Source organism: Pocillopora verrucosa, chromosome 2 (assembly GCF_036669915.1).
Source record: "Pocillopora verrucosa isolate sample1 chromosome 2, ASM3666991v2, whole genome shotgun sequence".
NCBI lineage: Eukaryota > Metazoa > Cnidaria > Anthozoa > Scleractinia > Pocilloporidae > Pocillopora > Pocillopora verrucosa.
Genome location: NC_089313.1, coordinates 13,405,093 through 13,418,578, shown reverse-complemented (window position 1 = coordinate 13,418,578; position 13,486 = coordinate 13,405,093). Strand labels below are relative to the sequence as shown.

The following is a 13,486-nucleotide window of genomic DNA, read 5'->3' as shown; positions in this document are numbered from 1 at the left end:
TAGAACTTCTAGGTGGTGTCAATCGGTTGCTTTATGTTGGAGGATGTTCTTTCCACTTACCAATATCGTTATATTCCCTAAAACTACTTTTCCCCAACAAGGTTAGCTGGTGGTTAGTATCGGTGAGGCTTTTTTCCGTACTAATTTAAAGCATTTTGTTTTCGGTCCATCTTGAAGGTGTTAACGTGTCTCGGTATTCACCTGTGGGAAAGACTTCATCGACTGTGGCAGAAACTGAGGGTTGAGGAGCAAACGTGGCAGATGCTGTTTTATCTGGGGGTGGAAGCTCTAAGGAAAAGTTTTGAGGCAAGATAAGAGGCGCTTTCATTTTATTTGTTGACTTTCTATTCATTATCTGCTGAGGAATAGTTGGATTGACCAGAGTTTGAATAGAACGATTGATTGAATAAACAAGAACCGAATTCCTTAGCTTCACGGAACGATCAACGGAAGCTCTAACTGCTAACCCAAGCAAACCAAAATCACACGAAGGTATGCAAAAAAGAAAACAAACAAACAAAAAACAGAAATGAACAAACGAAGGAACAAACGATCCACAGTAGTTACGGAGTGAAATAAAGAACGAGGGAACAAACTACACGATCAAACGAGGAAAAACCAGGTTATTTTACCTGTTGATTATCTTTAGGGAACTTGACCATAGTTCCAGCAACAAGTAATGTTGGTTGGCGATGTTTTGCGTTGCTTTTTACATGGGTGTCGTTTTGACTTTGTCAGGTGGTGGTTGAAGAAAAGCAAGGCATATCACGCCTGGAACAAGTCGTCGAAGAGATTTCTGAGGCGGAGAGAGCCAAGGAACTCAGAAGAGAGCAGAAACGATTGAAAAAGAAAGCGAGACGCAAAGAGAAATGTAAATGTGGTACTCACTTAACTATCTCGACAGCGAACAATGAACTGCAAACAGAGGAAACTGCGAAAAACGAGGAGGAATTGGAAGAGGAAGAGGTATGTGTGAATGAGATCGTGGAAGAGACAGGGGAAATGAATGGACATGGCGATAGCTGTGAAGATGATGAAGATGACGGAGACAGTGGCGGTTCACCGTGCAGTTGTGAAGACTTGAGCAACTATGAGCGAAGCAAGAGCAAAAAATCGGGTTTTAGGAATGGTGACTGCGGGTACGTATCTTTTTCAGGTTACCAGACCCATTTGCTCAAAGGGTGGCAAACACTATCTAAAGGATAAATCGCTATATAAAGGATAAATTGCTATCTAGCGGATAAGTGTGAAGTAAAGGTGCAGGGCTATCCAATGGACAGATATTTATTTAGTGGAAAGTGTTATCCAACCTTCAAACAACCGGGGCCAGATTGTTAGCATCGAAAACACTTTTGTGTAGCTTGTTACGGAGAAAGTTGATAAAGTACTTCAGAGTTAAACCGACGCTAAAATTGCTAGTTGCCTTTCCTGGTTGATCTTTTGCACCTTAAAAAAAGTATGTAGAAGGTGAGTAGGTGTATATTGACCATACTTTTCGCTTTACGTTTCCTAAGGAAATGACGAGGAGAATATGTGAAACAATCGGGAGCTTCTCATTTTCTTTGTTCTCATGACCTTAATGCTTGATTCATGGATGATGCTGATAAATTAGAGTCTAGACGCAGTATTGCTTTAAAGGTTGAAAAGCATTTGTGCTGTAATCCCAGCTATTTTCCTTTCATTTATTGACTTGAAGTGATCTGTTGTAGGTACGTAGCAGAGTACAATAAATGGTCCAGGATGGTACACCAGAGTGGAGACATGTGTAATCATGGCGAAGATTCGTCGACGCTAGGAGGAGAGGAAGAGGATATATGTACAGATTGTTTGAGTGGGAGCCCAATTAGTGGTGGATCTCCACAGAGCAATAATGGAAAGGGAAGAAAGAAGAAGGGCAAAAACAAGGAGAAGAAGGTAAACATATAAGCCTCCTATCCACGCCCCTTCACGATGCTTGATTAGTTATCTCTTTTCACTCCCATGAGCGACCAAGAGAGAATTTCTCCTAACAATATCAATACAATCTCAATCAGACAAGTGATGAGAATAAAGAAAAATATCATTTAGGGGATTATAAGTTGATCCAATATCAAATTCTCTAAACTAACATCGCAAGAACTGTATGGCAGACAGTTAGGAGAATTACTAATGAGATCTTGGGAGTTAAAGGGTTATTGTGCGGTAGTTTCAATCGTCATGCAATCTTTTCACTCTAACCAAGGCGGTCACGCTTTTTTGCCGTGTGAAGCTTGCGTGACTAAAGGGAAGTTGCCAAATGTAATTTTGCAAATCGTTACTTTGTCCTTCCTCACCGTTAAGTCAATGAAAGTATTCACTCGTTCATTCATTCATTCATTCATTCAATCTAGTCTTCAATATTGTTTTTATCTATCTCTTTAGCAAAACTCGCCGAGACATGAAAAGCAAGAAAAGCTTGTAGAAAATATTGATGACGAAGAAAAACGGCTCCTGAAGCTAATGGGTTGGAAGGATGGAGGAACAGAGTCAATGGTGAGTTATTTTTAACTATACTTCTGTCGCTCTATGGCGATTTAGGTTTTCCCTGGGATCCGATACCCTCAAGGGTAGAATATCCCCTGATCTCAAACTTCCTGTTGCGTCTAGCTCCTGAAGCTAATGGGTTGGAAGGATGGAGGAACAGAGTCAATGGTGAGTTATTTTTAACTATACTTCTGTCGCTCTATGGCGATTTAGGTTTTCCCTGGGATCCGATACCCTCAAGGGTAGAATATCCCCTGATCTCAAACTTCCTGTTGCGTCACGATTTGTGCTTCTTGAAAAAGTAAGCTTAAGTTTAGATAGTCTTTCTTAATTTTTATGTACAATCTGCTTAAGTCTTCTCCATCCTTAGCTATCTTTACTTCCTCCTAGTTTGTCTTTAACTTATCTTCGTTTGTCTTTATTATCGTGTTAGTATTTTGTATTCTCCGTCACGTTGTGCACCACTGAGCCAGTTGCGACTGGTCACGCTATCATAAATTAATACGAGAGGTTACGTCACACAAATGTATATTGGGATCGTGAACAACTGGACGCTTTTCTCTAGATTGGTATACTATCGATTAACCTCTGTCGTCTTTCTTCATTTTACATCGTAGGAGTGTTTTTCGTCGGAGGGAGATCTCTGTATATCCGAGCAGGAAATTCTACGGTTCAAAGCGAACCAATCGTCAGTGTCACAGCAGCGACGGAAGCTTCGAGAGAAACTTCGCCAACAATTTAACAATTTGACGCTTAAGAAGGGTCTTAACGTCGCTATTGTTCATTAGGCCTTGTTAAAAATGCACTCAGAACAGGAGATGGGGAGATGGGCGATAGGAAATGGGCAGCGGATAGTGGGGATGGGTAGGAAAGTGACTGTACTAGAGAGACAACTTCCCTGCCCGATCCATGTTGGTAGAAAGTAGTCACGGGTTTCTGTAGTTACGGTGGAAAGATTGTGTATGTGTGTGTGTGATGTTGTTTATTTTATGCAAGTGAAGTCAGCAAGGTGTGCAGCGATGTAGCAATGTTAATAAGGTTCTCCTTTGTTTTAATTCTTTATTTTAATTTTACTCCCTGATTACACTGTAAATCAGGATGAGTTTATGTAAAAACGGAAATAAATCTCTTGAATCAGATACTGTCAGATATCCAGGCTGAATCTTTACTCGACTTATAAAGTCTTTGTTTTCAGTCGTTTTCACCAGAAGCAAAGTTTATTCACTTGTCTGGGGAATTTCCCCCACTATGGACTTCCAAGTGTCATTGTAGAAATAGCAAATAGTATTTTGCGTTTGCGGCAAAACGAAAAATGAATCTCAAAGACTGTACCTTTTAATGGGAACTCCTCTTTTGCTTGCTCTTACCTGTCCTTTGAAACTTATTGCTATACTTTGCCCCTTGCTCGAACTCATGATAGGGCGAAAGTGTCAGCCGAGATGTTTGATGGGATAATTCTTCCAGAACCTGGTGAACATCTCTTTAATTAAGGATTTTATGCCAGTGTAATGAACAATTTCAATTAAAAGTGAGGAATGTTAGAGATTTTAACAAGACAATTTGAATTTTTGCTTATCTGCCCTTCGTCAATCTGTTTCTATGTGTTAAACGGATAGGGCCTGATGCCCGAAAGTGGTAGATCTTGGCTCGGTTTTACTTTATACCCATACCTTTAGTAACAAGTAAAGTTCTTATCGAGGCCAAGAGTTTAATAACCAATCACCAAATCAAAATGAGTTATGAAGCAATCAACTGTCTATAACCTCCTCATCTGACGTGTGTGGGTTGGTCACGGAGAGCTTCCTTGGGAAGGTGTCGACTTCACCCGAAGGAATGGGCAATTTCAACGGAAAAGTTACGTTTGAAAGGTATTGTTCTCCTTTAACTTCGTTCCTAGTGCGTTTCTTTTACGTTTACTCAGTAACCTGACTTTAAAATGCACCTTATAAAATAGAGAGCCTTTCCTTTCTCTATAATGACTCAGTTCTAAAATTTGTCGAAGATGTGAGTTCGTAATCCAATTTAAAACCCTCGTACCTTAATCCTGAGCGTAAACGCACCAAACAAAAGAAAACAATCCTTTTCGGGACGGTAAACAAACGGGAGTGGAGAGAAGCGGGACCTTGTCTACGTGAGGCAGTACCCTCCCCGCCAGCGTGAAACGAATGCGAGGTTTTCCCTCTCCCTCCCTCCCTTCCGTTTTATCTGGGGGGAAGGGTAAGGCTACACGTAGGCCAAACGGGCCTGGAAGGTGGGTTTGAGGTGTGCGTGACCACAAGTGGATACCGTTTCTCCAGACAACCAATAGGAGTGACGAAAGTTTAGGATCAGACTTTGGCTTGGAGTGGTCCACTGTGTAGTGGCGTACTCGATTTTCGGTTTTGTTTGTTACAAAGAGGCGTCGGTCCAGGGAGTAATTAAACTGCAAACCTGGCGTTTTTCAGTTCAGTTTAAGATAAGTCAAAACAAGGAAGGTCCTTCCATTTTTTATAGTGAAGATGGAAAGTTACTTGTCGACACTACCGAGATCTATAACTAACGTAACGGTGGGCGTGCTTCTCCGGCTCCATCTCGTGAAATTAACTTATTATCGAGATGATTGAGAGAAAAGTTTGCGACCAGCTTAGGTTAACGAGATCTGTAGAAGCTGGAAACATTTTACCGTTTTAGTTAGATTTTTGAGTTGAATTTACCGCTCTAACTTCAAATCATTAAGGAAAAGAGTTGTTAATTAACCACACACCAATTTTGCCTTGTAGAAATTCGAAGATTAACCTGTTTACCTTGAGTCACCTTGTAAACTGATAAGTTTTAATCAACCAGATCGACTGCAACCTTATAGATCTGGGGTCTTTCAGGGAATAATTGTAAGGGCCTTTCCGCACTGGCGGAAAAGTTGTTTATCTAGTCAAATTTCTGTCATCAACATTTTACTAGCTCTGCATAAAATACTCTGTATAAGGACCCTTCCTTGAGGCGTATACAGTCAGTATACACAATTGTATACGGTAAGTATAAGGATTTGTAAGGTCCGTATAATGATCAGTACACGTCAGGGTATGCTAAGAAAATATCTGTTGGTATGTCGTCACTTGATGAATAAATTGGAGTTGGAATCCTTTAAAAAACTATACTGGCTGGTCTTCTGAGTAGATCAGGCGCTACCGGAATTTGACAACTTTGAAATTTTTACTGCGGATGCAACAGACGAAAAAAAATTGTCATGACGAAATTTCTCTTTTGATTTTGTTCAGACTTTCTTCGTTTTGTCCGGTACAGCAGAAAGGCCGTGAGCAGCAAAATATTTAATTGACAACAGGAGGCAAAGATATCTTTCTTTTTTCGGAGGCATTTTGTGTCATTTTCCAATTTAATATACACGGCCTAAGGGGAGGTATCCTAAGGGGAGGTATCAGGAAAATTTTATTGTGACACGACCAAAATCCTTCAGAAGTTAGAGTACTTTTCCCTGGCGTATTCAAGAGATTTTTAGTTTCCTCCCTTTCAAACTTAAAATGCTAACTTCAAAACAGGATATATATTATTATTGATATATTTCATTGGAATCTATATGTTAATAGATCAAGGTAAATAAGTCCTTCTCATTTTATCTTATATTTAAACTTCACGAAAATGAAAGAAAAATAGACTCTACCACAAATTTCTCTCCCTATAAACAAGTACGGGTAACGGTCTCTTTTCATGGCCGGTTCAAATAAATGCATTCTACGCGCATTTTTTAGAAATACAGATCTGACCCGATAACAAATGGCAATTTCCTTTAGAATCACGCTCTTCTCAAACACGCTCTGTGAAAGTCAGCGATTGGTCGAGGCCATTCTGAAGGTCAGCCACTCTTTCGAAAACTGTCCATCATCTGATTAAATACATGTCTGTCTACAACTACATAATAAGCCTTTGAATGTGTGAGGTCAAGCTAAATTTACGCGATTCTCAGAAATCTTGCATATCGAATATGCCAAAGACAACTCTCATGTAATTGGTCAATATTAATAGCATTTCTATCGCATGACTACTTTGTAATTTGTTTTACGCTTGTTTGATACATGAAGCGAAAGCCTTATCAAGCCTTTAATCATGGATATCAAAACGTTGCTCGCCAATCTTCATAAAGAAGTATCCTGCTCTGTGTGTAAGGTCACATTTACTGAACCAAAACAGCTTCCATGTTTGCACAGTTTTTGCCTCCACTGTTTAGCAGGAATCCAAAGAACCGGCGGCCGCCATGATGTCATAACATGTCCTGAGTGTCGAGGGGAGAGTCAAGTCCCTGGAGGAAATCTTAAAGATCTGCCCACAAACTTTCGCATCAACAGCTTACTAGATGTGTTGGCCATAAGGGACTGCAGTTCTACTGGAGTCAAATGCAGAAACTGCGACAAACGAAGAGTAGAAAGTTTCTACTGTTTTCAGTGCTGCGCGTTCTGGTGTGACGAGTGTATCACTGGCCACAACATTATCCGAGCAAATAAAGAACACCGAGCTCTTGCGCTGAACGATTTTGAAGATCAAGACATCGAGGATGTCTTAAAACGACCAGCATTTTGCCCACGACTAGGCCACGAAAAGAAAGAATTGGAATTCTTCTGTAAGAAATGTGAACAAGCCATTTGCAATTCTTGTGTTGTATGTTAAGATACTACTGGAAGAAGCGGCAAATGAAAAGAAATTGCAAGTCATGCTTGAGATTGAGTCCAGAAAAGCAAAAGTGCAAAGAATGAGAAACAAAATATCTCAACTTGACGAAAGCTGTGATAAAATCCAAACCCAAGTGGCAAAAGTAAAAAGAAGCGCGCAACAGTTTGCCGAAAGCATGACTGCTGTCATCGAAGCCAAGAAACAGGAAATCTTTTCTGAAGCGGATCATGAGGCACAACAGTACCTGGAACGTTTGCGGATACAAAGGATCGAGATTGAAAACAAAGTAAAAATGGTCGAAACAGCTGTAGGAAAATCTGAAACACTATTACAACGGAGCACAAACGCAGAGCTTGCACAGTTCGATGACTCACAAAACACAACACTCTTGAAAGGAGTTGATGATGAGAGACAAGAAGTCGACTGCAACCTTAAACATTTAAGAGAACTTATTTTCGAGGAAAACGAAGCTTTGAAGACAAAAGCAATCCACGAGGGAATCGGCTCCATTAGAGCGTTTCTCAGCAAGACCAGAGCGGATCAAGCAACTGCTGAAGGAGAAGGACTCACTGAGGCGATCATTGGAATTCAAGCGAAATTTGTTTTGACGACAAGAAATGCTGAAGGACGATAATGCCACGACGAGCGTGACCGAGTTACAGTGGAAATTAAAAATCAGCAAGGCCATGACTGTGCGACGGAAGTGCGAGTCCAAGATATTAAAGATGGTAGCTATAAAGTCGGTTATTTTTCCAAAGAAACTGGAAGTTGTAAGGCAGAAGTTAAACTAAACGAAGAACATGTTCCAGGCAGTCCATTTCCGGTTCGAGTGAAACCCAGAGAATTCAGACCCGTGCTATCTTTTGGACAACGAGGTTCGTCTGCTGGAATGTTAAACCACCCCTGGGGAGTGACAGTGAATGAACGCGATGAAATTGTAGTGACTGATAAGGGTAACCAAAGGGTTCAGGTATTCAGTAGTGATGGAACTTACTTACGGTCGTTTGGTAGATATGGTAATAAACAGGGAGAATTTAATTACCCACGCGGAATAACAATACATGAGACTAATAAAATTATAGTCGTGGACAGCTGCAACCACCGTGTTCAATTGTTCAGTGAGCAGGGTGAGTACCTGAGCCAGTTTGGTGGTAAGGGAAATCTTGATCACCAGCTGTCTAATCCTCTCGGTGTATCTGTAGATAATAAAGGCAATATTCTTGTTGCTGATAGCGGTAACAAATCAATTAAGATCTTTTCTCCTGACGGCCATTATTTAAGTAAATTCGGGGGTGAGGGTTCTTTTACCTTTCCCACTCACTGCATACAATATGACAAATATTTGATAGTGTCAGACAAAAATGAACATTGTATCAAAGTGTTTGATAGAAATGGTAATTTTTTATACAAATTTGGAAAAGAGGGGGAAGGGGATGGAGAGTTCAATGAACCTTTTTGTTTATCGGTTAACAAGGCAGGTCACCTGATGGTTTGTGATTCATCTAATCACAGAGTACAAGTATTTGAGCTAAGTGGAAAATTTGTAACAAAATTTGGATCAAAAGGAAAGAAAAAAGGAGAATTTAATCTCCTTACCTCTACTGCAGTGCTCAGTGATGGTCGAATAGTTGTGTCTGACTATTTGAACCATCGCATTCAGATATTTGAATAGACATCACATCATTATGCCTTACCAGATTTGAGCTCATTTTTTCAAACTTTTAAACATGAAACTGCTTTCAACACGTGATTTATATTCTCTGTAAGAATCTTCTGAATGGTCAATGAAACTACAACGCTACAGTTTCAATTAATGCTACATCCAAGATAAATATCTTGTTACACCTATTTTATATGATATTGTTAATTAAGTAATTACAGAATTTACTACTATTGTCATAAAACAGATCATCTCCTCCACTGGTTTAACTCACAAAAAGGCTCCAAACTCAAAAATTGTAAACAATCAAACAGTAGAAATGTGTCATTAAAGTATTTGTGATTGCATTTGCAAACTTTGCTGTATAGTAATCACTTGGCAAAAACAAAAAGGAGTGATTTGAAACTTTCCGACTGATTTTAGTCCAATATATCTGGGAAGGTCACAATTATACTTCATTTATTATGAAAGGAAGCTAAGATGAGAAAAACCTCAAAAATGTTTTTGGATTTGAGGTAGTTTCCGCCGTACTGTCTTTTAGGATTTCGGGTAATTTTTCCGCCGCTTCGTCTCTAAGGACTTGGGGTAATTTTCCGCCGTTCGGTGTTAAGGATTTTGCGAAGTTCTCTGCCATTCCACCATTCTGTCATTCCACCGTTCCGGTGTCCTAGCGGATTTAGACCCCCCGGTCCAAATCCGCTAGCGGATATGAACCCCCCTCCGCAGATTTGGACCCCCCCCCCCAACAGAACCGAGTGAAAACATCATCCTTAACGTTCTCGTAGAAATAGATAATACTTTCCGTTTCAGTGCGTACTAAAGTATGTTTTTAATTCAAAATATGCGTATCGCCGATGCATACGAACTGGCAGGTAGAAATGACCTGTCGGATTTTTCTTTTGACCAAGGGAAAATGTGCAAGCATTTTGTTCAATGTTCGGAGAAAGGTCGTTTTTGAACCTTTTCCGCGATAGTCGAACACCGCTAGATTAAGTAAGAGACAAACTTATGACACTTATTTATTTTGTTATTGTTCAATGCCCAAGTGTTGAGACGACATGGTACACTGCAAGTTTGTTATTTCAGATCCCTCAACAGTTAATAATCGTTAAAATTAGAAAATAAGATTGAGTTCGATGAAATAGTCTCCACTTTTGTTAAGGCGTAGACATTAATGTTGATTTGCATCTGAAAATAAGCTGAGAGTTCCAATAGTTCAGAATAGAAACATTTTTTGTTATAATAGGCTTTACGAACGACTTGTAGTAGGAGTTGTTACTTCGTTCTTGTTCAGAAACTGTTTAATGTTATTTAATTAGAAAATCAGACTGAGTTATTTTTGTGACTGGACGCAACAGTCTCCACTATTATTATGACGTTTCGTATCAATGTTGATTCGCATCAGAAGAAGCAAAGATTTATTGTTACAATTTCAATCGTTCGAATGCAGTAGTTTGTTCGCATCTAATTCTTGCGTATACTGTACGACTCGCTCTAATAAATGCGGCAGGATTGGAGCGAAATGGCTGTTTTTCTTTACCTTTATTGAGGAATTTTGTGTTGTAATTGAAAAGAACATGGACAAAAAGCTTGCAAATAGAATTAGTTATCAAATATGATAAAATCGACGCTTAAAAGAAAAGTTTGGTAGGGGGATCCAAATCTGCGAAGAGGGGTCCAAATCCGCTGTGACACCGGCTTTAAGGGTGCCCTTTCCGGTGAGATGTCTAAAAAGCACCTCGTGGAAGGTAGCGACCGATCAAATAACGTATTTGCTTCAATCTCATCTGCAATTTCCACATAAATGTCTCGTAATTGCGGAAGTTCTGGGTGAATTTCAGGGAACGCGGCTCGATCAGCTTTAGACACCAGTTGTGTTTGTTTGCTTGATATGGAGGGCGCCCTCTAGGTTTTTTCACAAAAGAGCAGTCTTGTTCACGATGAGATGTCCACATAATGGGTTGTTTGAAGTTGAAATAATTTTTTGTCGAACTGAGTTTTCTCGGACTTGATAAAGTATTCTTTTCCTTACCGAGAGGACCCATTTGGGATAAATTTCTTCAAAACCCTGGTCGATATCATTTTGAATTGAACGGAAAGCTCATTTTTGAATAAGCTTTTGTCAGACTGTCTTACTTGAAAGTCCTTTGTCATGAAGTCGACAGACTGTTCTCAAGAAGGAGATATGATCATCCATAAACTGAGACAAAAAACAAAATGACCTTTAGGAATACTGAGAAAATGACTAGCTGGTAAACGCCATGACGTCATGACACCGAAGGACAACATGCGACGGGTCGCGAATTCCCACGTAGACTCTGTGACCCCCTTCCGCAGTATGATTTTATTGTGCCAGCGGTCGTCCCACTTTAGTAATAACTAACTAAGGGGAGCTCAACTTGGGGACTAGGGTTGAATCAGCTGTTAATTATAACCACCGGCAAGAATCCCGCACTATTACTTAAAGTCACGTCCCTATCAGGGCTCATTGACCTTGCCTTGCTAACGAGATGTCATCCGAATTTTTTGCAACGCGGGCTACTGGCCTTAGCTGTAATCCAAATAGTTCTGGCAAACAATCTACGCTAGTTAAAAAGGAAATCGAGTTTCTTCATGCAAACCTCTGCGAGGTACGCGTTGATAGTGACTACGGTTACGGGTTTTTAGATGGGACAGAGGAACGGAAGGAAGATCTCATTGAGCAATTCACCACATTGAATTCTACATGTTTTGTGCGCTCCACAACAGAGGTCAAAGAAAGGTCGCGGAGATCATCCGAAAATGGTATTTTCAATCTTCTTTACTTTTTCTTTTGAGCATTTTAGGTTTGTAATTTTCGGGAAAAGGAAAACGATTGCGCAAAACAGAGGACGAATACAGTCAAGGCAGGCCATGCCAGGGTTTTCATGTTTATATTACAAAACAACTTGACCTTTCGCTGCCTTTTGTTTGTTGAAGGCGGAAATATTCTAGTCATTTATGGAGCCCAGATGCGACGTCCATATTTTAATGAAGAAATGAAAGCGAAATATTATGTCGCAACAGTTCAATAAAATTTAGCCATCAAGTGGCCAGAATTTTAATTTCGGTAATTATCCGAAGGCATCTACAGTATCCGTTCCACACGTGCGTTGACAGACTATTGCACAACTTCCACCGGTGAGAAAATGAGTACGAAGAAATGCTAAATCATCGTCATAAAAGTCAACAATCATTCACGGTTGTCAAGATTTAGCGACTATTTAATAAAGCGTTTTTCTTAGTCTAAAAATGATCACATTTTTTTCTTTAACCTCGGCCCGAAAGGTTTTTAACAGTTTACATGGGTTTGGAAGAAAAGACAAGGCGCTGTGAAAAACATGCGCGTGTGGAACGGATCTGTTTCGTTTGCACTCTTTTTCCTTTTTTTTTGAAAAACAAAGAAAGCAGCCCAAAATTATGAAAGCTTGAATCTCCAGAAATCTTTAATTTACCAAAATCAAGTTCCAAGAATGACACGAGGGTAGAAACATAAAACAGTTGATGTCTGGGGAGTAAATTATTATACGAAGGTAAATAAAGATCTATAGTGTAAAAAATACATTTGAAATAATGAAAAAGATAGCGAGTTTTCAGGATTCATTACACATAAAATAAAACACAAGGGAGAATTTCCGAACATACTTGGAAAACACCGGGCTCTGGGGTCTGTGGTTAACATAAAAAGAAAACTTAATAAATGTCGTTTTGACAGCCTCTTTATAAAATACTCCAGTCGCAAGTGCCGGAAATCTCATTTGGAAAAAAAAATCATCTTTTTTGCTTTGCGGAAAGTTTTTCAATATTTCAATAATCGTGCTATGTAACAGCTTTGTAAAATCTCTCTTTATGATGTCGGTAGTTTCGTCTTTTTTTAGTACAACCCATGTTTGAGCAAAAGTCTGGCAACCTTCCTATTGCCTGTCTGGCCCACCCATTCTCAGTGGTAACCGTGGAAACAAGACATTGCCTGCATGGACCAAAGGCGGTAAGGATACTATTGACACGGTTTGCTACGACATTTTCAAAAACGTGGCATAGAGTGCTTAGAACCTTATCATTACTTTCTGTTTCTCTATGAAAATATAGGATTCTCGAGGTGGAAAGAAACAGAAACCTCAAAATACCTCCGGACACGATTACTTAGCCAGCTCCGGAGGTTACATTAAAGTTCAAGGATCAAGAAAACTCGACTGCCCAGCAAGTCTGCAAGTGCGAGCTATACGGCTGTACACTGATTATACTTTAAAACCTGAAGAGTGCTCGTCAAAGAAAGGTCTACGGAAGGCAAAAGCCGGGATTCTCAAGCGATTAAAGGATGACAAGCAGACGGGAAAGCGCCCAAGAACGACGACAAGATTCTATTTCAGGCTTCCCCTTAGTACAGCACACAAGGTACATCCTGTCGGTGAGGCCGCCAAAATAGGTCACTCCATCCATCCGAAAATCGCAAGCAAGATCCGCGAGCTGGTTAGTGAAAATATAACTAGTCCAGATGTGGTACGGAAATGCTTGGAGCAGTACGTCGACAAAGAAATGTTTGGAAGTCATGAAGGTCATCAGAAACCCCGAAAGTCGAACCGACGATATTACCCCAGTCGCCAGGATTTGCGAAGTCATATCGCTCGAGCAATCAGCGCCAGCAAA

The 13,486-nt window shown here is 40.0% G+C and overlaps 1 protein-coding gene and 1 pseudogene across 1 annotated transcript in view; both read left to right on the top strand.

Moving 5' to 3' along the window:
* The window catches only part of LOC136276832 (gametogenetin-binding protein 2-like), a 28,083-nt gene extending 24,035 nt beyond the window's left edge, over window positions 1-4,048 (top strand). Inside the window, exons 7-11 of the mRNA XM_066162067.1 lie at window positions 178-306; window positions 739-1,139; window positions 1,710-1,914; window positions 2,401-2,511; window positions 3,120-4,048. Coding sequence (XP_066018164.1) covers window positions 178-306; window positions 739-1,139; window positions 1,710-1,914; window positions 2,401-2,511; window positions 3,120-3,290 — 1,017 coding nt within the window. The 3' untranslated portion in view covers window positions 3,291-4,048. The remainder of the gene's footprint in view (window positions 1-177; window positions 307-738; window positions 1,140-1,709; window positions 1,915-2,400; window positions 2,512-3,119) is intronic.
* Window positions 4,049-6,566: 2,518 nt separating this feature from the next.
* LOC136279190 (E3 ubiquitin-protein ligase TRIM56-like) lies at window positions 6,567-9,139 on the top strand (annotated as a pseudogene).
* The last annotated feature ends 4,347 nt before the right edge of the window (window positions 9,140-13,486 follow it).